General features: G+C 39.1%; 5 protein-coding genes across 5 annotated transcripts; 2 read left to right on the top strand and 3 right to left on the bottom strand.

The window, feature by feature from the left end:
• Positions 1 to 5,060: 5,060 nt before the first annotated feature.
• LOC128741878 (glutamic acid-rich protein) lies at positions 5,061 to 8,708 on the bottom strand. The gene is made up of 4 exons (XM_053837981.1): positions 8,325 to 8,708; positions 8,163 to 8,267; positions 6,611 to 6,655; positions 5,061 to 6,552 (listed from the first exon to the last, which is right to left on the bottom strand). The coding sequence occupies exons 1-4, from the start codon at positions 8,665 to 8,667 to the stop codon at positions 5,180 to 5,182; spliced, it is 1,866 nt and encodes a 621-aa protein (XP_053693956.1). The 5' UTR covers positions 8,668 to 8,708; the 3' UTR covers positions 5,061 to 5,179.
• A 985-nt stretch (positions 8,709 to 9,693) lies between these two features.
• On the top strand, positions 9,694 to 10,906 carry LOC128742322 (ATP synthase subunit b, mitochondrial). Its single transcript, XM_053838652.1, has 3 exons — positions 9,694 to 9,827; positions 10,026 to 10,345; positions 10,412 to 10,906. The coding sequence occupies exons 1-3, from the start codon at positions 9,800 to 9,802 to the stop codon at positions 10,778 to 10,780; spliced, it is 717 nt and encodes a 238-aa protein (XP_053694627.1). The 5' UTR covers positions 9,694 to 9,799; the 3' UTR covers positions 10,781 to 10,906.
• Positions 10,907 to 11,212: 306 nt separating this feature from the next.
• On the bottom strand, positions 11,213 to 12,043 carry LOC128743630 (small VCP/p97-interacting protein). Its single transcript, XM_053840242.1, has 3 exons — positions 11,847 to 12,043; positions 11,373 to 11,543; positions 11,213 to 11,318 (listed from the first exon to the last, which is right to left on the bottom strand). The coding sequence occupies exons 1-3, from the start codon at positions 11,904 to 11,906 to the stop codon at positions 11,304 to 11,306; spliced, it is 246 nt and encodes an 81-aa protein (XP_053696217.1). The 5' UTR covers positions 11,907 to 12,043; the 3' UTR covers positions 11,213 to 11,303.
• Positions 12,044 to 19,695: 7,652 nt separating this feature from the next.
• LOC128743999 (serine protease Hayan-like) lies at positions 19,696 to 21,798 on the bottom strand. Its single transcript, XM_053840731.1, has 4 exons — positions 21,738 to 21,798; positions 21,144 to 21,673; positions 20,892 to 21,081; positions 19,696 to 19,715 (listed from the first exon to the last, which is right to left on the bottom strand). The coding sequence occupies exons 1-4, from the start codon at positions 21,784 to 21,786 to the stop codon at positions 19,696 to 19,698; spliced, it is 789 nt and encodes a 262-aa protein (XP_053696706.1). The 5' UTR covers positions 21,787 to 21,798.
• Positions 21,799 to 22,241: 443 nt separating this feature from the next.
• Positions 22,242 to 25,345, top strand: LOC128742866 (transmembrane protease serine 9-like). Its single transcript, XM_053839349.1, has 6 exons — positions 22,242 to 22,407; positions 22,477 to 23,677; positions 23,734 to 23,861; positions 23,915 to 24,030; positions 24,110 to 24,974; positions 25,038 to 25,345. Exons 1-6 carry the CDS (start codon positions 22,242 to 22,244, stop codon positions 25,343 to 25,345), a joined length of 2,784 nt encoding a protein of 927 aa, XP_053695324.1.
• The last annotated feature ends 850 nt before the right edge of the window (positions 25,346 to 26,195 follow it).

The raw sequence follows: 26,195 nt of genomic DNA, 5'->3' as shown, positions 1-26,195 counted from the left end.
AAACCTGCGTCAATAAAAGAAAAAGATCCTAGAACAATTTAAAACTTCTGCACAAATCTTGTGAGTCCAGTCCTTGCAGGTTTGCTGGATAAAAGTTGAATAATGTTCTATTCACATAAATTTTTTGTTGAGTGTGCTGGTAATGCGGAATGTACGTGAAAATGTACGCGGCATGCGGCAACTCCATTTACAAGGCACGTGAATAGGTTGACATCCGATTGACATTTGAAACTCTGCTGCATTTTCTTCCGCATTTCGATGCAACACATGCTGTGCCGAGCATAGCGAGCACGTAGTGCCAAAGGTCGCCACATCCATCACGCACACGTCGGGTGGATGATTCACATTGAAACGAAACAGAAATCGTTGCGAATGCGTGTCTTCTGGTTTGATGCAAATCTGGAGGAACATCTTTTCTATATCTCCTCCGAACGCGATCCGTCTTTCGCAGAACTTGCAGATTACACCTGGTAACAGAACTAGTCGATCTGGTCCTTTTAACAGCTGAGAATCTAGCGAAACGCCATTGACCTGCGCTGCTGCATCCCACACCAGTCGCTTTTTATCCGGTTTCCTTGGGTGGGTTACCACGTTCAGTGGTAAATACCAAACTCGACTGGGATCTGCTGATATTAAATCCGCTTCCGTCGCCTTATGTGCGTAATTATTTTCGATATACTCGCGAATCTGCTGGTGTACATTATTGCCCAACACGGGGTCCTTCGCCAGCTTTGACTCGAGACCTTTCATCCTCATTGGTAGATTGTTCGGAAAATAAATCGCGTCGCTTTTCCACAGCAGTCCGGTAGTAAATCTTCCATTCTCGCGAACCGTAGTTCGCTCCAAAATTTCTCTTGTTCTCAATACTTCTGCTGACTCTGGCAGCGGAACAGGGCTGATGTCGGCATCTTCCATGACGAATTGTTGCCGAATCATCTCGTTTAACTCTTGCTCAACAACAGATTTGCTGCCATGGAGACCTAGAAACTTGTACGAGTCACCGTTCCTCGCGCAAGGACCGTAAAGTGTCCAACCTAACGCATTTCACCGCTATAGGTTCGCCTTGTTGACCTATGCGACTTTCGACTGGAGCAAACAGATGAAGGTTCTGTAAACCAATGAGCACTTTTGGCTCCGCATTCTGGAACGACGGCATAATGATGTTCTCGAGGTGTTTATATTCCTTAATCATCTCCTCGAAGCGCAAACTCTGCTTCGAAACATTCAGTTTACCAACAGTATGTGCAGCCGAAAGCTTGTATCGCTTTTGTGCTCCTCTTCCTGCAATCATCAGATCGATCCGTTTCGCGGAGCTCTCTTTGCGAACAACATTCGACGTCCAAGTCAACTCCAACGGCTCCGGTACACCGTCGACTCCGAGACTATGCGCGACATCGGACTCTACTAAAGTAAGAGACGAACCTTTATCGAGAAAGGAAAATGTATCGAAGCTGCGGGTCCCATGGTAAAGCGTTATCGGCACTATGTGAAATAAGATAGGCTTCATTGTAGCACGATGAGCTTGACACTCTGCTTGCACAACATTCGCGGACTGCTCTCGATGTAGTAGCGGATAGTGACGAGCTCGACATTCTCCAACATTGCAGTGGTATCTCGATCGGCAGGCCCAATTATCGTGGTCAAACAGGCACACTTCGTACAGTTTGAACCGTTCTTGCTGCTTTTAGGCGGTCGCTGACACACATTTGTTTAAACTGCTCGCAATTGCGTACTCGGTGGTCAAGCTTCAAACAAATCGGACTCGGTTTCCTAGGCGAAGATTCATTTATCGGAACGGTGCTCTCGTTATGGACATGGACGTGAGCTTTTTGGTTCTGCTTCCCCTTTTCCAGTTGATCACTCCCCTTCTTTGACTGTATAAGAGTTGTCGTTGGCCTCCTCCAGCAGCCTTCGAGTCGCCGGAGAACGTAGGCAGCATCTTCGGCCATAGTTGTCTCGCTGCAATCTGATTCGCATTTGGAGGCGCAATCAGTGCATTCGTGTTTTTGGAGTTGCGCCTCGCTGTTTTGCCAAGCATGATTTCTAACCGATATCTTCGGATTAGGCTTAAAACCTTAGGCGGAAAACCTTGGATCCGGCACTGCTCTCGCTTGATACAAATCGCTGGACCGATCTTCGGGTTCTCTGATTGAGTTTTCCGAAATTGACCATTCTACTGTGCCTCTGCGAATGTTGATTATTTAGCCATTCTCACTCCTTCACTAGAGGAGGTGCACGTCTCCTCCACTAGAGGAGGTGCACTGCAAATGAACGTCGTCTTCGACTAATCGTTGCTCTAAATCCTCCTTTTCCTCCAGAAATTTGTCGTGCATTTCCAGCCTTTTTCTGGCGATAGCATTCTCGTACTCTTCTATCTCTTTCTCCTTCTGCAATCGCTCTTTTTCCTTCTCCAATCCTCTTTGCTGCAACTCTAGCTTCTGCTCTTCAATCTTCCTTTTCTCCTTTAACCGCTGCAGGGCTAACTGCGCTAGAGCTCGAGAGCTGGAAGGACTTGATTTCGCAGATCCCCCAAGGTATTCGCTCGTTTCTGGTGCGCTGGATGTTTCTTAGGAGTGCCAAGATCAGCCGAAGACGCACCACCCAACGGTAAACGCTTCGCAATATCGCCGGTCCTTGGTACCTTTTCACTAGAAGTACGCCAGTGCCGTAGCGCGCGATCGCCAGAAACTTCGCCACCGGGCGGTAAATCGGTAAAACAACTGGACGTCAGCGGTTTACTGTTGTTTTTACAATCGCTAGTCATCCGCCCGTTCCTTGAACTGGATACGCCTGAAATTTCATTCGATTTTTTCACAACCTGGCTGCTATTAACAGCTTTTCCTTTCTTGGATTTCGCCGTTACTTGTTTGCTGCTCTTTTAGTCGCGTAAACGGCCGGCAGTGAACTAGTACGCGGCAAAGTACGCTTTTCGCAGAACCATTCCCTGTTCGACACTCCCGGCGTCACACAGACATCGCACTGCACCATACACATCATACACCGAGTTGGGCCTTTCGCAAGCACCGCAATCTAATCCGTCAGACACACGCGATATTTCGGAAGTAAAACTTTGAGATTGTTCGCATAGTTTGATTCGGTACACAGATTTTCTGTAGCACTTTTTACTGATGCTCAAAGCTAGAAATATTTATTTTAAATTTTAGTTTCTATATGTTTTGGAAGTCGTTTAACTTACTTTTAGTCTTTTCCCGTAGTTCTGAACCATCTGAACAATTCACGGTCAACCACGGACAAACGTAAGGCAAATCTACGAGTAAGTTTTTAAACTATGGTAAGTATGGTTTTTTTCTGGTTTTACAGGTTATAACAACGGTAAGTATGTTTTTTTCTGGTTTAACAGGTTAATTTCTAACGAATAAAAGTGAAAGTATGTTCGTACCTTTTGTTACTCCTTTAGGTTAAAATCCTTCTCAACGGCGCAACGATTGGGTTGGTTCTAGACCTGTCGTATCTGCAACTAACTCCGGCTACTCGCAGCTATTTACTCCTTATAAACCTTTCACGTTCTATCTCTATCACTTCACTTCTAAAATTACTAAACTCGTAGCTAAAAAATTTCGCGGGGCTTTTAGGGGGCAGAAATTTTTTCTATGGTGAATTATGACCCCTCCCCCTTTTAAGAGGAGGAGCTCCCATACAAATGAAATATAAATTTCCTCATAACTCGAGAACTAATCAAGCAAATGGAATCAAATTTAGCATGTGGGGATTTTCGGAGGCAAGATTTTTTTTTGATGAACTAGGCCCCCCTGTTTAGGAGGGGGGCTCCCATACAAATAAAATATAAATTTCCTCATAACTTGAGAACTAATCAAGCAACTGGAACTAAATTTGGCATGTGGGGGATTTTGGAGTCTTAAATTTATTTTATGGTGGTTAGAGACCGCTCACTTGTATGACACTCTCAAGGAGTGTCATACAAATAAAACAGAAATTTTTGCGTAACTCAAAAACTAATCTAACTCAAGAAATTCGAGACTCTTCCATAAAACATTAGTCAATAACAAGACCACAAAAACTATTTATAGTAACACTAGATCATTCAGGGCGAGTGTTGCCGGCGACCCGCCGTTGGAAGCGCCGGCCCCTGGAGGGGGGGGGGGGGGGCAACCACCCCGCAGAAATCACCACTGTCTAGATTAGGAGAGGATAAGCCCTGCAAAATGGTACTTTCCACGAAAAAGTTTTCCGTGAAATGGTACATTCCGCTTAATGTTTTTCATGAAATGGTATTCGGCGAAATGTTGTACAATCACGGAGGATATTGCTGGAGGAAAAATTCCAAATTTGTATATTAAACTACCCATCCCAGGTAACCAATAAGCATTAACATAAGCAGCACAACAATATACCTGGCATTTTATACTGTACGTTGTTGTATATTAGCTTTTTGACTGCATAGATGTTATAAATTGGCATCTAAAATTCTATTCAAATTCTTCGTGTCGGTAATTAGCTGCAAATTAGCATTGTCAGCATTATAAGAAGATTAGCAGTAAAGTAGCTTTATATTTTGCCAAAATGGCATTAAGGTAGCATCTAAGGCGACCTAAATGCACATTGGCTTGCATTTGAATAGCATTGGTGACGCTTATTGGTTACCTGGGATGCTTTCATAGTTACGTAACTGCCAAAATGAATCATCTAAGGTTGAACTCCTCAGAAACTTGCAAAACTCGAGATTGTGACAAAGATCACCCGAGATTCATGATTTATGTACAACACAGTGGCAATACGAAGTTTGTTGGGTCAGCTAGTATGCAATAAACTGTGAGATAGGTCCGGTGCAAAATAGTTGGAGCGGTAGATGATAACAATGCAAGATTGGTTGCTCTTCATGACGATGGTGGCGGGTATCTACATTTCCTACAAAATCTCTATTCGTTATCATCTATATAGGAAGTTGTGAAATCACGGTTATATTTCTCAGTCAATAAAGTAGTATTTATAAATGTGATATACATAAGGATTTTTTCATATCAAAATATCGCAATAGTAGTAAAACAATCAAAATAATATATTGCAAAAGATGCTACCGTTCAAATGTAATGCGAGTTAGGAATCATTACAATATTATTAATATAATTATATAATATAGGGCTCCCCACGCTTCTTCTCGTGCCTTATAAATAAACTACCTTCCCTTAAATAAACGAAATTATTCATTGTCACTTGGTTTTACAGATGCCTCAACAGGTGCACGATCGTCTGTTGATGCGTTCAGAAGTTCATTATAATGTTCCACAGAACCTACCACTACATTGGATACAGTTGGGGGAACCTCTGGTTCCGGCAGGGGATTGTCAAGCTGTTTATGCTTCTCCTGTTCCTTCTTTTTGTTCTTCTTTAATTTATCGCGTACCTTGTTGCCAAGACGGGATGCGGCCATAACCTTGGCCACTTTATGACTTTCTAACCAGCGAGAATTCCATGATTTTTCTGGTCCATCTTCCGCCATTTTTTGTTCGAGAATCGTCTCATCACTGGAATCATGTATTTCGACTATGTCTGGATCGTCTTCTTCTTCGCGAGAACAATCATCATCCTGTTCAGTTTCGCTGCTAGAATTTGATGAGTCATTTTCACTCTCATCACATTTTTCATCCGCAGAAGAAGTTGTATTAACTATCTCTTGTGTACTTTGATTAGCGTCTTCAAGTGTTTTGGACGAGTCATTGCCTTGCGCATTCGATTCTGGCTCAGAATCAGAAACTTCTTTAATCTCATAGTCAAGCTCTTCTTCCATTTGTTCGAGTGGCGTTTTCAAAATGTCGTCATTGCTTTTTGTACTTTGACGCACAGTTTCTGGCGAGGTATCGTTTAATGTACCTTGCGTAGCTGATATAGGGTTGTCATCTGCGGAAATTTCGCCTTCCTCAGGTTCTTCATTCTCGACTGGCTTAGAAATTTTTTTTTGCGCTTGATCCAATTTAGTATTTTGTCTCTGCTTATCAAGTTCTTCAACATTCTCGACAAAAATTGATGATTTTTTACCCTTTGCTTTTTCTTCCTCAGAATCTGATGAAATAAGTAGCGTTTCCGGACTCGGAATAACAGGGATAACTTCCGGAGAGCTGTCTCTGCTTTTTGGTTTATCTACTTTACTTTCATTCTCGGTTGGCGGATCTGCTGGCTGAACCGGTTTAGGTTCAATTTGTTTTTCACGGGATTTACTTCTAGATTTTCTTTTACCGTCCGATGGTTTTTGTATATCTGCCGGCTGCTCCGGTATTATTTTTACGGGTGGATCTTCGTCACCAACCTGACGAATGCGGAAATTTCGTTTTAAACGCACACGTTTTGGTTGCTCAATTGTAGGGGCCAATTGGCTCGACGTGCTGGCTTCCGTATTTTTATTATCTGTTTTAGAAGACTTTAAGTTTTTCTTTGCTTCTGTCTCTGTCCCTGAAGTATTCTCTTGGTCTGAGTCAAGCTCAATTTTTGTGACAGGTTCAAGGGCTAACTGTGACCGAATTGCTCGGGCCCGGGCTTGCAATTCTAAAATTTCTAAGACGGTCATCTCTTTTTCATCTAGAATGTAAAAATTTATCAAAAAGCAAAGCAGGCTAGGTATGAGAACACAACTTACTTTTTTTATTTCCATTTTTGTTAGCTGTTTCATTAACTTTGGAATCTGAAAAAAGTTAGAGATGACTTTCATCGGAGAAAATTGTTTTCTTTGGCAAAAGCTAGCCATTGAAATGTATTACGAACAATCTGTCACAGACGTATTGGAATCCCTGGTTAAAGGAGTCAACATTCTTGTTATAAGGTTTGGATTACATTCAGAGCACGAATCACGAACCATGTTGAATATGGCAAACAAAGCTATTGAACTTTATCACTGTAAGGTAGCACCCTGGAAGCCTGTCATTGGCGTCGCGGCCGAAATAAGCGGATCTGCGCCCAGATTGAAATTTGGGCGAATGCCGGTATATTACAGCGTTACGGCAGGTCAAAAAATTGTTTTAACAGTAAATCCGAGTTATGCAGACAAATTTATAGATGGAGTATTCTACGTCTCTAATTTCGAAAAACAATTGTTGGAGTTGAAAACAGCAAACTTATTAAGAGTTGGTCAAGTGGAGTTGAAAATTCGCAAAATCAAAGGAAAATATTTAGTTTGTTGTGTAAATAATAGACATGATAGGTATGTAGTGTTTGAGACAGTTCGCAAGTCCTCCAATGCATTTTTAGAGTACCACACCACATTTTATTCCAATGCATGTTACAGCCTTCCAATGAAACTTTACTCTTACCAGAGAATTGTGCCCATTAATTGCACCAGCAGTTGGCAAGTCAATTCGAAGGCAATTGAAGAATGCAGAACTGCCATGGAGTATAACTGTCGGTATGTTATGATACCTGATGTGGACAACCAACAAATGCTTAACTCAATACACGAAATTATACAAAACAACTGGAACCCAACGAAATTTCCCAGTATTTTAGTAGAAATTTCTTCACATTTGTCAGATGCAACCGTTAGGAGCATTATCATTCAAAATGTGGCAGGGGTTATTACAAATAATACCTCGATCATTAAAGTCTGCAGGAAACACAATGTAGCTGTAATCTTTGACCTAACACGTGAGGATATTTTTTCACAAAACGACAACACCCTCTATTATACTGATGTAATTTTTACAAGTTTGGCAAAGGTGGATGTGATAAAAGAAAAATTAAAACAATATAACATGACCGCAGTTATCAACAATAACAACCATAAAACTGTGATAACCAAAGGAAGTTATGTTATGGAACAGTGCATTGAATATGCAAGCAATCGTTGTAGAGCCAATATTATTATGTTATATCTCTCGAAGAATCCAAGCGCACATGAGCTTTTGTGTGGGAAAAATCTTCCTTGTTCTATACTTGTCGTGATTGAGGACGAAGATCAAGCGCAAAATTTGTTGTTGAAAAAATATTGCATTCCGATTAGTATTCCGAGAGACATAAAATCCCACAGGAGATTAGTAAAATATCTGACGGTGTTCGGAAGACGGTTTGGATATTTAAAGCCAGGCAATCTTATAATTACAAGTATTGGGTCGCAAGCTACTCGAAGTATAGAATTATGTTATGTTCCGGATGATTACGTCTTGTCGTTTCGCTTTGATTCGGTAAAATAAACTTACCTTTATCTTTATTCTTCTTTTTTGCTTCTTTCGTTTTGATGGTTTTCACCGGATTACTAATTTCTACCTCCGAATCGGATGATATTTCGTCAAGCGAAATGTGTTCTGTAAGTAATGCTGATTTGTACCGAACATAAATAGCAATAGTTATTATTGGCTTACCTGTATGAACCTGGGCTTCATCCTCTGATCCATCCGACTCCGTATCGGTTGGACATTTTGTGCTGTTGATAACCGAAAGCAACCGCTTAGTTGATATACCAAGCACTTCATCTAAACACTGCTCTTGGATGGTCTCGATTGATTTACCCGACATGAATTCAGGGACCAGAGCTTTAACTTCCTTCGGTTTGAGACACATGAACGCCTGACGAATTAATTCCACACGATCGTCTGCGTACGCACTTAGCGGTTTAATGTCCAATGGCTCTGATTTTACCGAGACCATCACTGGAGCCGGTTTAGCATTAGATTTTGCATTCTTTTTCTTTTTTTGACTTGGCATTTTTATGGTCGAAATTAAGATTAAATTGGTTAAAACTGAGCAATTTAATTCACTTTACTTTCTTCACAAGCCAAAACCAAATTTTGCACAAACAAGACATAAACAAAAACCGCACATAAACAAAACAAGTTGGCTAAACAAAGTAAATTTAAGAAAGGTAACTGTTTTTCATAGACCATTGCCAAAGTATCCAGCTTTTTACGAGCCATAATGGCGGACGTAATATTTGAACAGCATTTTTGACATTTCCCCAATACATCGCACGTTTTCTTTCCGCGCGTTCACGGTAAAACTAAAGGAATGTACGAAAAGAAAACGTGCAATGTATTACGGAAATGTCAAAAATTCTGTTCAAATATTATGAACACATCCACCATTAACGCCCCCATACACGTACGCATATTTGGGTTGGTAATGAACAAAATGTTGGAGGGTCATTCCGGCAGGGTTGCCACATGCACAGATTATACTGTGTTTGACAGATATTTGAAGGAAATCGCCTGAACAGAATCTGTATGTACAGAATACAGATTTTCGCCAATTATACAGATTAAACAGATTTTTGAGCTTTTACAATGAGCGTGAAAGAGACGGAAATAGTCCGCAAAATGACTCTCCGTCTCTTTCACTCTCATTGTTTTGCATTGGACAGATTTTTGTACAGATATTATACCTTGCTGTACAGATGGCCAGATTTTTTCAACAAAAAGCACAGAATTATATGTGGCATCCCGGCATTCCGGTCGAGCGGTGAGCCGAACATTTTCTTCTATCAGCTTGGTACGTGGCACTCACACATCGGCGAGCGTGTTGGACGAGCATGAATTCACCAACATTTTCGGTCAACATGTACGTACATGTATGGGGGCCTTCAATGGCTCGTAAAAAGCTGGATAGGTGACATTTTGTACAATTTGTTGTAAAAATCATTAGCGTACATTGCAAAAAACATCGAAAATCAGATGACATTTTTCCTGACATTTCTGTTGAGAGCCATCATCGAGCGATAGACCGACTGACCGAGAAGCGAGAACGAAACCGACCATCTTTCCACGATCTTGGTGTAGTGAAGTGCGTGTGATTTGGGAATATTATTAGATCTCTACGCAAAAAAGTTCAATAATTTTTCATCATGCTGTCTAGAGCTGCACTTTTAGCTGGTAAGTATAGTAGTGATAAAGATTTTGATTCACAATGGAAAACCTGTAATTGCTTATCGTGGATCCAAATGAAAAGTTTATGTAATCACTTTTTGAATGACATTTGTCATAATGATCGGGAATACTGCTATGCGAATTAAATGCTTCAAATTTTTTCAAAATATTTTTTTTCCTTAAAAACCTTTACACTACAACTAGCCGCCAAAAGGCCGACCGCGCTTGTTATGGCTCGTGGATCAGCATCGGCCACAGATAGCAACCGCCCTGTTCGGCCAGAACATCCAGGCAAGGTTCGGCTAGGTTTTTTGCCCGAAGAATGGTTTACCTTCTTTTACAATAAAACTGGAGTTACCGGTCCTTACGTTTTTGGTGCTGGATTGTTGACCTATTTGTGTTCCAAGGAAATCTATGTTATGGAGCATGAATACTACAACGGTCTTTCCCTTGCCATCATGGTCATCTATGCTGTTAAAAAGTTCGGCCCAGCAGTTGCTGCTTTCTGCGATAAAGAGATTGACGTACGTTAAACCATTTGCGTGTTGGTAGTTTTCTATAACCTAATTCGATTCAATATTGTTTTTTAGAGAATCGAAGGCGAATGGAAAGAAGGTCGTGAGACAAATATCAAGCAATTGGCCGATGCTATTGAAGACGAGAAAAAGGAGCAGTGGCGCGCTGAAGGCCAAACCTTGTTGATGCAAGCGAAGAAGGAAAACGTCGCTCTTCAGCTGGAAGCTGCATATCGCGAACGCGCTATGACTGCCTATCGTGAAGTCAAGAAACGATTGGATTATCAGGTTGAGCGCCAAAACGTTGACAGACGTATTTCACAGAAGCATATGGTTGACTGGATTGTGAGCAATGTAGTCAAGTCAATTACTCCTGATCAAGAGAAGGAAACATTGAACCGCTGCATAGCTGATTTGGGTGCCATTGCCGCTAGGGCTAAGTAAAAGAGCACCAATTTGTGGCTAAAATACCGGGAATAAGTTTCATGCTCTTGATTTGGCCGAACAATAGCGAGGAATACATGAATAAATAAATGGTGAATTAACTTCAAGCTCTAACTGATTCACGATGACAAATACAAGTTCGGATTGGTAGTCGTGGAATAATCCTAGTTAAACGTTATTGTATATCGAGTAAGATAAAGTACACGACTGGTTTTGACTATCAGGCTTCGACTTAGAAAGATCGCCGTAGTATTTACATGAAAAATCTGGTAATCTGGAATAATACTGTATATTGTATTATTGTATTTCAACTCTATTGATGACAAGTTTATTTTAAAAGACTTGCTGCTTAAATAACTATGTATGTACAATATTTATTAACAACATTTACTATAATAGTATATTTTCGGAGAGAAATAAAACCATGTCGCGTATGTTAAAGTACGATCATATAATATAATTTAAAGCATATTCAAAATAATGTATACTTTCCAATGCATTATTATTCCGCAGTATTATGTTATCAGTCTTGCTGCCACTATAAAATAACTAATTAGAAACCAAAGTTAACATATGTTAAAAGCTTACTCACTTTTAAAGTTGGTTGAAATCCACCTATACGAGCTGCTTCTTCTTCACGTTTTTCGAGTTCCTGGGCTTTCTGTTGCATGCGTCTCACCTTTTCTGGATCCTTAATACCCCTGGTCTCATTTTGAACACGACGTCGTTCCGCTGCTTCAAGTTGTTGCTGCCGACGAACCTCCTAGAACACAATGTACCTAGGTCTATGTTGGGGACTTCGGCTAATAGTATTTTCATTATCTACAGTTCATTATTGCCACCTTATATTGCTGTTGCAGTTGAAAACTGTAATAATCGACTCGCGACATTCGGTTTCATTCTTGTTCTGTGTGTCGCAACTACGTCGCACGTGGTGCGCTGTATAGCGCATCAATGTGCGATCACAGCGCACCACGTGCGACGTAGTTGCGACACACAGAACAAGAATAAAAGCGAATGTCGCGAGTCGATTATTACGGTTTTCAACTGCAACAGCAATACTTACCGCACTTGGTGAAAGAGTTTCAGTCTCAGCACCTTTAAAACACGATGAACATATTCCCATCTTATGATTTGTGTTAGGATAAAACGTAAAGGAAAGGATGCACTAGTATGGCTTCGAGTTCTACTGGTTTTCTGTTCTGAAAAAATATCTATAGTCTGGAACTTGTTGCACCTTTGTTATATTCGATGTATAGAAAATGAATTCGCTTTATAAATAATAAAATTGCGTTGTGTTATGACACCTGCGCTGTCAAAGCAGACCAAATGACAACTGCGGACCGCCGCTTAAGCGCAAGTTCAATACTGTTTTCAAAATAAAATTTGGTTCTACAATGAATAAATATGAAAAATAAGGTAAATATATTAATTAGGGTACTTGATCCAATAGTTGTGGTAGTACCAATAGTTGCGGTACTATTAATTATTAATGCATATTTTCGTCACCGTAGCATTTTATTTAAAACAATTACATTCATTATATAAAACAGGTTTTTAGAAGTATTGGTAGTTAGACTACACCATTTAAAATCAAAGCATTATTTGCTAAAATGCCAATTTTCCAAAATCCAACGCGCAGTTGGAGCGCACAATTATAGGCGCTCATCTATATAGTTTTGCTACGATGTTTTTTCACTTAGCAACCTAGCAATGTATATGGAATAGCACAATTAAAGGAACATCAAACTTAATTAAGGAAATATTAGCGCAACTGTTGGTACAATATAATTGAATCGGAAAATTCATTTTTTCTTTATAAGGCTTCTCGTACAACGAAAGCAATTGTCTTGCCTTGTGACAAATACCTTGTATTTGATAAATTTATATCCCACTAGCATTAATTGAAGCATATACCTCAATAAACAAGCAAAATGAAGTTATATTGTGCTTAGTAGCGCAACTAATGGATCATCTACCCTATATAAATATAGATATAAAACCTTTAAAACAAGACTTCTTTTTCCCGATAGTGGCGAAAAAAAGCATAAAAAGTTTTGTCAAAAATTTTCTTTTAATTAACCACATTAACCCTTATTTAGACTACAGAACTCGGGTATTCTGTAAAATTTTCACGAACCTAGAAATTGAATGATTCTTTCTGCGGAATATACTACGGCATTCCCTTTTTCAAATTTTACATGGTTGATACGGCACTGTCAAATGAATTAAAATTGAGTCAAAGTGGCCATCCCTGGCTATTTGTTCGCAATTAAGCATTGGTTGATAGCTGGTCAACGGTAGCTGAAATACAAGAGCAATTATTGCTGTTTACGGGTTGGTTTAAGGCGATCAAAGTGGCATAAAGTAAGCACTTAAATGGTGTTTGAACAAGCGACGTTTAAGCTACTTTAAGTTCTTCAACCCAGCTCTCTCAAAAGCAGTGTTGGACAACGCTAACCGACCAACCGAGAAACGCTAGTTTTACTGTTATCTATACCTAAAAAATGGATTTCTGTCTGTCTGTCTGTCCCTATGTTCCTTATAGAATCAAAAACTACTGAACCAATCGGCGTGAAAATTTGCATGTAGGGGTTTTTGGGGCTAGGGAAGGTTCTCTCGATGGTTAGAGATCCCTCCCCCCACTAAGAGGGGGGTTCCCGTACAAATCTACACCTATAAAAATGGATTTCTGTCTGTCTGCCCGAATGTTCCTTATAGAATCGAAAACTACTGAACCGATCGGCGTGAAAATTTGCATATAGGGGTTTTTGGGGCCAGGGAAGATTCTTATGGTGGTTAGAGACCCCTCCCCCACTAAGAGGGGGGCTCCTATACAAATGAAATACAAATTTCTTCATAACTCGAAAACTAATTAATCAAATGGAACCATATTTGACATGTTGGTGTTTTTGGAGGCATGAATTTTTTCTATAACGAATTGAGACCTCTTACCTGTCGCATCTGTTACTGGAATTTTCCGCCATCTTATTCGGAGCGTAGAAAGGCAACACGCCTGTACGCCACAATAATCTCCAGCCAGGTCCAGCGCCTCTATGGTTCAAAGGTACAAGTACCAGCGAATCACATGCCCTGGCGGGTGTTGTGGGTTCGAATCCGGTTATAATCTTAGATTACAGCTTGGTTCGACTCATGCACCCTCCAGCATTGGACAAAAGGTAGGAGTCAAAATGACTACTTGTCAAACATAGCTACCAATATACCCCCCCTTCCTTTCCGCTCTTCCCCTCCTTCACCAAAAAATTTTCATTTCTTTCCCCTACCGTCCCTTCATCAATTGTAGAACCATCGTTTCAAAAAAATATTAACATATATGTATGACCGCATTTCAAGGTCAAGACTAAAAACTTGAGATTAGTCTAACCCATGTTGCTATTTGATATTTGGGAATGTCGATCATAGATAGTGCTAGTGTTCAGGCTAAATGTGAGGTACGATAATTTTTGTTGATTTTTATTCCAAGAGTTACGTGTCTGTTTGTCTGTGATTATAAGTTGAATCATGTCTTAAGCGGTCGAACATAGATACCTTCACGGTAAATCAAATTATCAAATCAAATCAAATCATACTCAAATCAAATCATACTTAAACTAACTTTATATATTATTTTGAAGTAATATTAAAACTAATTTTTTTTATGTAGGACTACGTCATACTTTAATAGGGTGGCATGCTTCGAAAACAAAAATAATCGTGACACGAAAAAGTGAAAGATTTTGAACGGTATTAGCTCGGTCAATTCTGAACGGATTTTACTGGATTACGAATCGATTCACAAAACGTGTGCCTTTTCTGTAGTTTTCACAAAAAGGTTGGTATTTACAGCCAACTGCTGGAATTTTTACAGAAAGTCGAACAAGTTTAGTGAATCTTGAGTATTTTCGGGTATGAACTTGTATTGCATGTATCAGATAGATGTGGGAGGGAAATCCATCGTTTTTATAACCTTTCAGTCTAATTACTGCCATTTTTATTCAGCTCACAATTCCTCATCTTTTCTTTTTATGCCGAGTGCTTTTATAGTCACACTGAAATGCAGCACAAAACATCAACAGTTTTCGTTGCTACGTGTAGTAAAAACAGTAATAGTTTCGCGGTTTGCTATGAGTATCGAAATGAGTATCTTCCAACGAATTTCAATTTCCTTTCTTCCGTGCCACCGTAAGAACACCACAATACGAATATTGATGGACAAAACACAAACACGTATCACTATAAGAGTGATAATTGAATTGAATTGAATTTTCGTATCGTATACGAATTTCTACCGAGACTTCTAGTCTGATACTACAACAAGTGCTCTATAATTATCCCACCCGAGGGTCAAACCTCTGGAAATCAACTGCACCCAGGAGACTTGGACAAACTCGTCAGCTCGTACTTGGTAGCTGTTTCCTGTATGCTTGGTAACTCTAAGGAGATGTTTCAAAACAAGTTTAATAAATCATCTAGCAAGATGTCCCAGAACTAATTATTTCACTAAAATTAATTTATCAAGTTACAAAGGTTTTACGAAAAACCAATTAAAATTGTTCACTTACGTTTGTGCCTAATTTGGAAGTCAGTTTACAGTTATACAATTGGAGTTTGGTTTTAAATTTGGTACATATTTTTTGAAACTCGATCCATTCCGACAATTTTTCAACAGAATTGTAATCTATACCTACAAAAAAGGATTTCTGTCTGTCTGTCTGTCTGTCTATCCGTATGTTCCTTATAGAATCGAAAACTATTGAACCAATCGGCGTGAAAATTTGCATGTAGAGGTTTTTGGGGCCAGGAAAGGTTTTAGTGATGGTTAGAGACCCCTCACCCACTAAGAGGGGGGGCTCCCATACAAATGAAACACACATTTCTGCATAACTCGAGAACTAATCAAGCAAATAGAACAAAATTTGGCATGTGGGTGTTTTCGGTGACAAGAATTTATTCTATGGTAAATTGAGACCCCTCCCCTCTTTATAAGGGGAATTATAACTCCTCTCCCCTTTAAGAGGGGGGGCTTCCGTACAAATTTCCTCATAACTCGAGAACTAATCAAGCAAATGAAACCAAATTTGGCATGTGAAGGTTTTCGAGGGCAAGAAAATTTTCTATGGTGAATTAGGACCCCTCCCCACTTAAGGAGGGTGGGCTCCTATACAAACAAAATGCAAATTTCCTCATGATTCGAGAACTAATCAAGCAAATGGAACCAAATTTGACATGTAAGTGGTTTTGGAGGCAAGTTTTTTTCTATGGTGAATTGAGACCCCTCTCCTCTTTAGAAAGCGAGTTATGATCCATCTCCTCTTTAAGAGGGTGAGCTTCCATACAAATGAAATGCAAATTTCCTCTTATCTCGAGAACTAATCAAGCAAATGGAACCAAATTTGGCATGTGGGAGTTTTCGATGGCAGAAACTTTTTCTATGGTGAACCCTTCCCCTTTTAAGAGGGGGGGGGGGGGGGGGTTCCCATACAAATGAGATACAAATTTCCTTATAATTTAGTACTAATCAAGCCAATGGAACCAAATTTGGCATGTGCGAGTTTTAGACGGCAGAATTTTTTCCTGTGGTGTATTACGACCCCTTCCCCTTTTAAGAGGGGGGGCTCCCATACAAATGAAATACAAATTTCCTTATAATTTGAGTACTAATCAAGCCAATGGAACCAAATTTAGCATGTAGGAGATTTTTGAGTCTTGAATTTATTTAATGACAGTTAGAGACCTCTCCCCCCTGTGGTAGAGGGATATGGACTCTTATACAAATAAAACAGAAATTTTTGCGAAACTCAAAAACTAATCGAACTCGGGAAATTCGAGACTCTTCCATAAAACATTAGTCAATAACAAGACCACAAAAACTATCTATAGTAACACTAGATCATTCAGGACGAGACGGCCGCGAGTGTTGCCGGCGACCCGCCGTCGGAAACGCCGCCCACTGTGGGGAGGCAACTCCCCGCAGAAATCACTACTGTCTAGGTTTATTTATTTTCCTAGGTCTACCTGGGTTTCCTGGAACGAGCGACAGCGAGTAAGGAGAGGATCGCGAAATGGTACTTTCCACGAAAAAGTTTTCCCTGAAATGGTACATTCCGCTTAAGAGTTTTCGCAAAATGATATTCGGCGAAATGTTGTACAATCATGGCGAATATTATTATCCGCTTTCTGGATTTGCAATGAGGGGACAGGGGAGTTGTTTTCTACTTTACTGTGAGGAAAAATTGCAAATTTGTATATTAAACTACCCATTCCAGGTAACTAATAAGCCTTAACGTAAGCAGCAAATCAGCGTATCTGGCATTTGATACTGCACGTTATTGTATGTTAGCTTTTTGACTGCATAGGTGTTGTAAATTGGCATCCAAAATTGTATTCAAATTCTTCGTGTCGGTAATTAGCTGTAAATTAGCATTGTCAGCACTATAAGCAGGTTATCAGTAACGTAGCTGTATATTTTGCCAAAATCGCATTTAAGTAGCATTTAAGGCGACTTAAATGCTTATTGACCTACATTTGAATAGCATTGGTGATGCTTATTGGTTACTTGGAATGCTTTCATAGTTACGTAACTGCCAAAATGAATCATCTGAGGTTGAACTCCTCAGAAACTTGCAAAACTCGAGATTGTGACAAAGATCATCCGAGATTCATGATTTATGTACAACACAGGTTAATTTGTGGCAATACGAAGTTTGTCGGGTCAGCTAGTGTTTTATAAAGCAAATTCAGTAAAACATTTTATTGTGGAGTTTCCACCTATTTTGAATCTCACGCGAAAATTATTATCGTAACACGTGGTTATTTTCTGCGTTTACCACACGCACACATGTTTGCAATTTTGCAATTTGAACCATCAGTTTTTCGTTACTGCCTCCTCACTGCACCCCTCCTTGCTTGACAAACATAGTTTTAGTGTATTTAGTAAGTACAGGATAATTATTATTAAAAACCGGATTTGCGTAGCACTCGTAAAATTGCTGCAAGGTACAATATTATAAAGAAATATATCTTCAAGAAAGAATTAGTTAAATCAACTGTTTTATTTTAAATAAATTATTAAGGTTCTGAGGTTCAAAGACTATTTTTTGATTGATTGATGTAAGTATTTCTAAGGTGAAAATATATCACTAAGCCGCTAAAAAAACAATATAATTGAAATTTCTCTCTAACCCATTTGGTCTTGAATTACAAAGCCCTTTAATGATTTGAAATGGCACAATTTCCTTTATCAAATCATAATAAATTAGTGATGGACGATCATGCAACAAAGAGACTTACGTAGTCCTACGTCGCCATGCGGTCATGTCTTGTACACAACCCCTCTGATTTATTTTTTTGGCTAAGGTCGATAGGTGACACGACTCATTCCTTAAACCTAACAACAATTATCCTGACAATAGCACTAAATATAAATACTTGCGGCTCATTAATAAACTAATGGGTTGCGATATTTGTCCATGCTTGCTAGCTTACTTAGGAGAACAGGGGGTAAAATGAACACCCTTAGCAATTTCGTCATTTGCTCCTCCAGGAACCAACCAAATGCCGAACTCATTGCATAAATTGAAAGTTAGACTCATATTCTACGTAGCAAAATATAAAGATGTTTAAAAAAGGACGATTAGTCATGAAAAATTCTTAATTTTCGAAAGCGTTACATTCGAGCCTGATTTTTTTTTCGTGTGGGTAAAATGAACATGCAGTGGGCGCAAAATGAACATGTCATAGAAAACTAAAATTAACATGCAGTTTGGATAAATTAAACATTATTTTACACTATCATCGTTCTACATAAGATGTAGATATTCAACAGGGCTTTTGGAACTAAAATGGGACTCTATAAAGTTAACATAATGTATCTTCATATATCTTCAACTCGTTTTATCGGTCATTTGTTGCCATTTTTCGATCATTTTTAATGCTTGAATTGTAATTAGGTCGTGGCTGCAGGTAAATTGAAAATAAAACTTGTTATACACACTGCTTCATTTTACCCTCATTGTTTTATTATAAACATTAGATCCGCAGGATAGTGACAAGCAACCAACACTAAAGGATACCAATAGTTGAAATTTTGTTTGTTTCTCCAAAAAAATTTATTTACTAATAGTGGAAATTACCATCGGCGTCAGATTTCAGCAAATATTTTTTACTTTTCCATTTTTTTTCACATTGAAAAGCTTATGATCACCACATAATGTCTCAAACAGCTTGAAATACTCTCAGGAGAAGATACCTATTGATTTGGAATAGATTTTAATCGATTTGCTGGGAATTTGGCATTTTTCCCCCTGTTCATTTTACCCACAGTTCCCCTACATTACGATGTTGCGTTACAATCTCTGAAATGAGCCACAGTGTTGAGTGGCTACTGGCAAGTAGGAAATAGGAACCGACGTTACCCTAACATTGCTGCTAGATTTTTTTTTGTGAAAAGTTGACAAGGCCAGTTTGTTAACTGTGTCACCACCAGTCATTAAAGAGGAAAACCAGTTATGATGGAATTACCTACACAAAATTCATCAATAATGGGTCGAACCAGTTTTGAAGATTTATGACAACTATTGCCCTTATATAAATAGAAGGTAAGAACAAGGAAGAATTGTTGAAAGTAATTTTTTTTCTTTGACTGTTAAATATTAATTTAATACATTTTAGATACAGACACCAAAATGAGTAACATATACTCAATGTTAAAAATACAGAACCCTATCACCACAACGTGAATCTTTTTGCTGTTGGATTATGTGGCAAACCGAACTGGTAACACAACACGTGCTGGCATACGGTGCTGGCATACACCTGTGCTATGAATTAGACATGCTTGTTAAAAGGGGTATTTGTATTAAGTAAATAGTTTTTCCCAGTGAAAAATCTTCGGTTGCCTTTGAAAGCTAATCCGTTCAGTACCGATCGATGCAGGCTGAAAATAGATTAGATAATATTTATATTTTCATAATTTATGTTCTAAAAATTTCAAAAAATGTATCCAGAGTCCTAACAAACGTGCTGCTCGAGCCAAAGATGTTGATAAGGGTTAATTCTTCTACTTTTCTTACTTGTATTACACTAAGCCGCTCAAAAAGAACTCTTTTGATTTTACATATTTTATTAAGATACCTGCTACTAAATACAGTCAGTCCACAATCATTAGTCATTTTAGCTTGTTCTGCTGATTAATGCGTGAATATTATACAAAGTGATTGCTAAAATTGCTACTCATAGGTAGCACTAATTAGGTGATATTTAAACGCTAATCAGCAGCTGCAGCTAAAATGACCAACAATTTTATGTGGTCCATGATTGTGGACGGATATGTAGCCACCGAAATTATCAAAACTATTCGCGGAAATAAAAGGAACTAGGCGACTCTTTAATAAGATTCCATACCTACATTCATTTGTATTTGAATTTCATGCAACTTGACTTCTGGCATTTTTTCGACCCTTTTTTTCGTCATTATATTATAATCAAATACAAATTCTGCATGGAACTTCATTGAAGTGACGCAAATAAAAATTGCGCTCGCGTTTTTATTACGTATTAGTTAGTTAATTAGAGTTTTCAAAATTTAAAAGCTTGAGTCGATTTCATTAGCGAAGGCTAAAGTTATCTTAGGGAATAAGATTTAGCCCCCTAGCCCTTCTAGTTCTACTAATGAATAAAACGGTCGAAAAAAGCCGGTGTCATAGACTTCCTAGAAATGAGCGCTACTTCCCTTAATAGTCAAAACTCAGGGCGCTTACAGAACAAACGAGATTTTGGTGCGACGCGCCCTTCATTGCTTTGGTTAAATAGGCAGCCCTGCTTCCGGCGGAGATGGGTTGCGCATATAAATAACTACAGCAGTAAAATTCGCATCACACTATATGCCGGTTTTACTCTGGCGAAACCATATGGGATTATAAAACACAAGACACATTGTTTCTTCGACATAATATGGTTTACCAACGTCGATTTGGTTGAAATTTGATGAGATTGAGCGTCCTAGTATAATTCTAGTTTCGATGCATAGAAATGGAAAAATCTCTTGTTTACTTTCAAAAATTTTTTGTTGGCAGCTCGGCAGTCTCTGGAGTGTGGTGTAAGTAAAACTTACCATTATGATCTTTAAAGTTAATTTCACTAACTGTAGCTATCCATGGGAAATGTCCGTCAGAGCTTAAACGTGTGTAAATGCCAGGTATTTTTGAACCGCACGATTTTCCTATGGTTTTCTGACCTACCAGGAAAGGCACGTGCTTTCCGTTTTTCTCTAGTATAGTTTGCATGGGTGATGACAATTCACTCTAAGCAGCAACGAAAGTAATTACGTGGTTAAGATATAATATAAACATTAATTGCTACCTACCGCGCACTTATTTTCCGCAGCGTTACGAGCACACATGCAGCAAACTAACAAAGCTCCATATTTGAATTTTTTAGTTGGAGTATAGTATTCATGACACTTGTCGGATGCAACTAATTCCACTGCGGTTTTCTGGTATTCTCCGTACGAGTCTCTGCCAATTACATACACACTGGTATCCATTGATGGTTCTACTGACAAGATGCATGCCGGTTTAAATTGACTCGATACAGATTGCGGGTTTTCCTTAAGAAAAATTATTGCCATATTATGATAGTAATATTCCGCTTGATATCTATAATGGACCAATATGTTTTTGATTTGGAAATCTCGTGGAACGCCCATGGCAGATCCAAGTCGAACAATATCCGCCTGAGAACCATTTCGTTCCAAGCAACGGGCGCCAGTCATAATCACGTTGTTTCCGATGTACGATCCAGTGCAGTCAAACACGATGGCACCATTGTTGGGATTAGTCCACCCAATCAATCCAATATGAGCCACCTCGTAGTTTTCAAAAGTTTGAGATTCCCCTGGACGTATAATTTGAAAATAATAGTAGGTAAACAATTAAAATTACTGCTAGGATGCTCTTACCCGGATCAATCGCTAGAAATACTAAAAGCAGAATGCCAAGCAGGATCATTTTAACAAACCGTTTGTTTGATATGAGCGCAGCGTGTAAACTACTCAATGAAATAATATTTTCAGGCACGCTTTTCCCTTAAAGTTGAACAGGTTGTCATGCACACACATGGTAGGTATAATGTTCGCTTGTAGACCCGCATTGTCTTTGTTTTCGTCAGCGTTATGTGTAGCAATCAGACATACCAACGGGTCGAAGATACACTATTCGCACTCTGATCGGCCTGACAATGACGGGTTTTGCCGTTGCCGTATAATCAAGATAACATGTTTGATTAAACCCAAATGACTGCATTAAGCTCTCTTCCAGAGAGAACAGACAAGCTTTGAAGATGAGTCAGGTCTCGGTGTAAAACTGGTTCTGTGTGTTCTATACGCACTAATCAAAAGCACGATCGATTCCAAAAGAGACTATTCACATAGTCACACAAACAAAAACTGGTAGTCTGACTTGAGATGCGATCGAGTGTAGTGCATAATCTGGGGATTTCCCTGAAATCGTTAGTGATCCTACTTGGTTTGGTAGTCAACATAGTGACCGGTCGCTTGCAACCAGCTGAAAATATATTCCCTACCGATGTGAACAAAGCATTACTGCCTAACTATAGACAAAATTTAAATGGTGCGTTTCCTACTGCATTCTAATTAAAAATATCCTCTGTACAGTAACGATGCGTAATAATGCTTCCAGATTGTCACCTTCGTTACCACAAGTATGGCGACTATAACTTAGTTTATCCAATATTTGGAGTTCCAGTGAGAATTGGTGAATTCGCTCACATGGCGGCAATCGGGTGGGTTATATCGGGTAACGTTGAATTCAGTTGCGGTGGATCACTAATTACACCAAGTCACGTGTTGACTGGTGCGCACTGTGGTTATCGTGATGGTTTGACACCCACTGTGGTTCGCCTGGGCGTAATCAACGTCAATGTTAGTATCGATGACCCAAGCAACAAGTTTGCTCAACAGTACGAAATAGCTTCTTTCAAACGGCATCCTGAGCATAAATATTCGTCTTTCTATCACGATATCGCAATTATAACGTTGAAAAGTGCGGCTGCAATAAATGACGTTGTAACACCAGCATGTCTTTGGAACCAAAATTCCTTAGCATTTCCTAGACTGGAAGCAGCTGGATTCGGACAAACGTCCTTTGCTGGAAGTCAAACCCCGATCTTGCTCAAAGTCCAGCTCTCACCGATCGACAATACTGAATGTCGAAATCATCATCCTTCAGATAACCGCAGATTACGACAGGGAATAATTGACTCGCAAATGTGTGCACAGGATAGTAAAATGGATACTTGTTTGGGTGACTCCGGAGGGCCATTACAAATGAAACTGATGTCAAATCACCGGACGACTCCGTTCGTAGTAGGAATAACATCATTTGGATCTTTCTGCGGAACGCAAACTCCATCCGTTTACACTCGAGTGTCGGCTTATATATCATGGATTGAAGCGGAAACTAATACATCATTCACGTCGGCAGAATGCACAGCCCGATATGTACATCTGCGAGAAGCAGACGAGTCCATGGTATCCTCGCGTGTGGGAGACCATTTGTTTATCGAACCGGAAAAAAGTTATATGGACATCGAGATATTTCCAAAGCATCAGGCTTATTTGGGCTATTCCGCGGGAAAGTTGATTCAATGGAACTGTGGTGGTGTGCTAATCAACGAAGATTACGTGTTGACGGTGGCCCATTGTGATAAATTCATATTTGATCAAACACCTAGTCATGTGAAAATCGGAGATCTGAATATTCACAGTAATAGTCCTCAGGCGCAGATAATAAGAATTGAAAAATTTATTAAGCACCCCAACTATAATCCCGGTTTCTTGAATAACGACATTGCACTCGCTAAGCTCGTCACCGATGTTAAGTGAGCAACTTTTTGGGTATTCACATCTTTTATTTTACAATTTTATTCTTCTGTAGGATAGGCCCAAACGCGCTTCCAGCTTGTTTGGTGAATAATGACTTAACGATGCCTTTCTATGAAATGGGTGGCTTAGGACCATATAATTTAAACAACTTTCTGCGTGACGATGAAGTTGCATCCCTTAGTAAATTTCACTTTTGTATTATACGCAAATTCTGTAATGATCAATTTTTTCAGATAACAGTCTCGTTCTGACTCGTATGCGAGTAGATCCTATTCCATGCCATCGTACAAATAGTAGCGAATTCATATGTGCTAAAAACAGCAAATTTTTGGTTCCTGACACCTGTAGAGTACGATCTAAAAAATTCTGTTATCGCTTAGATTATTATTTAGTAATCTTTTGTACCGTGTTTTACATAATATATTTAGGTAGAACACGGCGGTGGTCTGGAACGAGAAACTTGGCACTACGACCGGTATTTCCAGTATGTTTTTGGACTCGGGGTTGCCGGCAATGATTGTGGTTTTGGCAGCAAAGCCTATTTCGTGCGTACTGCAGCGCATAGTCAATGGATAGAATCGATTGTTCTGGGAGTACAAAAACCGGCAGCCGTCGTGAGTCGACCGGTTCGACAGATAGTTTTCCCCTCGGAAGATAATAGCTTCTACTCCTCGGTCGGGCAAGAATGCAGGACTGCTCAAAACACTGCTGGTAAGTGCCAGTACTATAAAAAATGTCCTAATGTAATCCTCCAGAATATGGTGAAAATTTGCCTTCATGGTTCTGATCCCATAGTATGCTGCGAGACACCCACGAAGCAAACGTATAAAATCAAAAAATGTGTCACTTATTGGAAGCAATACAAGCAACGGGAGGTAGAAGAATATGAAGGAATCCCCTCTGAAGGACGAACTGTTCAAAGAGAAGAGTACCCTCATATAGCTTTCGTTGGGATTCGTCGTAACAGTGAAATTAGCTGGAGTTGTACAGCAGTAATAGTCAGCGATCGATTTGTTCTGTCCAGTGCTAGTTGTGTTAAATTAGGATCTCAGAATGTTGTGCGAATGGGAACAGTCGAACTAGCAAGTTCTGTGAGAAGTGCTGGAATCCAAGATATCGAGATTGAACGAATTGTTACACATCCAAACTTTAATGTCGCTGGGTTGAGAGCGGATCTAGCTCTAATTAGACTAGCATCAAATATTAAGTTCGACAGTAAAACATTGCCAGCTTGTTTGTGGCCTAATACTGAAGCTGTACCTTTGAAACTTTATTCCTTAGGAATGGGCGAAAGTGTGTATATTGCTTATATTGTAACGCGAGTTTTAGTTGCATTTAAGATCCTTATATTTACAGGTCAGCTTATTGTGCGTCCTCGACTCACCAAGTACAACCAAGATTGTCGGAAGTTTTATCAGCTGCGAAATTTGCTAGATAAAGAATATCTCTGCGCAGAGAATTACTACATCAGCAATGATTCTTGTCAGGATCGTAACGGAGATCCTATTGAAGGCATAGTTACAACGGGAAATATTAAAATATCCATTGTAGTTGGAATCACAGCATATCCTTCGGGATGTCCTGGAAAAGGATCGGATACAGCTACCGTTTACACACGCCTATCGGCATATATGGACTGGATTCGAAATGTCGTTGAATCCTAATAATTGAGATTATATTGATATTTCTGACTGTAATTTTTGTACTCATTTTGCTCCGAACGTACAAGATCATTCGCAATTTATTTGTTATTTATATATTTAGTTTATTTATTTATATTTATATTTATATGTCTATTAGCAATTCTATTAAAAAAAAGATATTTCATTTCATTTATTAATTGTCTAGCAGAACGCGACCATTATGTTAATTTATTATGGTACTAGCTGACCCGACAAACTTCGTATTGCCACAAATTAAACTGTGTTGTACATAAATCGTGAATGTCGGATGACCTTTGTCACAATCTTGAGTTTTGCAAGTTTCTGGGGAGTTCATGGGTGTTTTAATATACAGTGGGATTTCGAATTTGGCATGCCTCGATTTTGGCAACAAAAGTATCCGTTTTTGGGCAACACAAAATATTTTACTTCCAAAAATATGCTTAAATATCAGTCAGTTTCCGCATACATACTTTATCTGAATTATCTAATGTTACTATTGATAGTTTTTGGTGGTCTTGTTATTGATTAATGTTTTATGAAAGAGTCTAAAGTTTCTCGAGTTCGATTAGTTTTTAAGTTACGCAAAAATTTCTGTTTTATTTGTATGATAGCCCTTATCCCCCTACCACAGGGGTGAGGGGTCTCAGACCATCATTAAAAAAATTCCTGCCTCCAAAACCCCCCACATGCCAAATTTGGTTCCATTTGCTTGATTACTTTTCGAGTTATGAGGAAATTTGTATTTCATTTGTATAGGAGCCCCCCCTCCTACAAAGGGAGAGGGGTCCTAATTCATCATAGAAAAAAATCATGCCTCCAAAAACACCCACATGTAAAATTTTGTTCCATT

Source organism: Sabethes cyaneus, chromosome 3 (assembly GCF_943734655.1).
Source record: "Sabethes cyaneus chromosome 3, idSabCyanKW18_F2, whole genome shotgun sequence".
Classification (NCBI taxonomy): Eukaryota; Metazoa; Arthropoda; class Insecta; order Diptera; family Culicidae; genus Sabethes; species Sabethes cyaneus.
The sequence above is the reverse complement of the archived record's forward strand: the minus strand, read 5'-3'. Positions and strand labels throughout refer to the sequence as shown.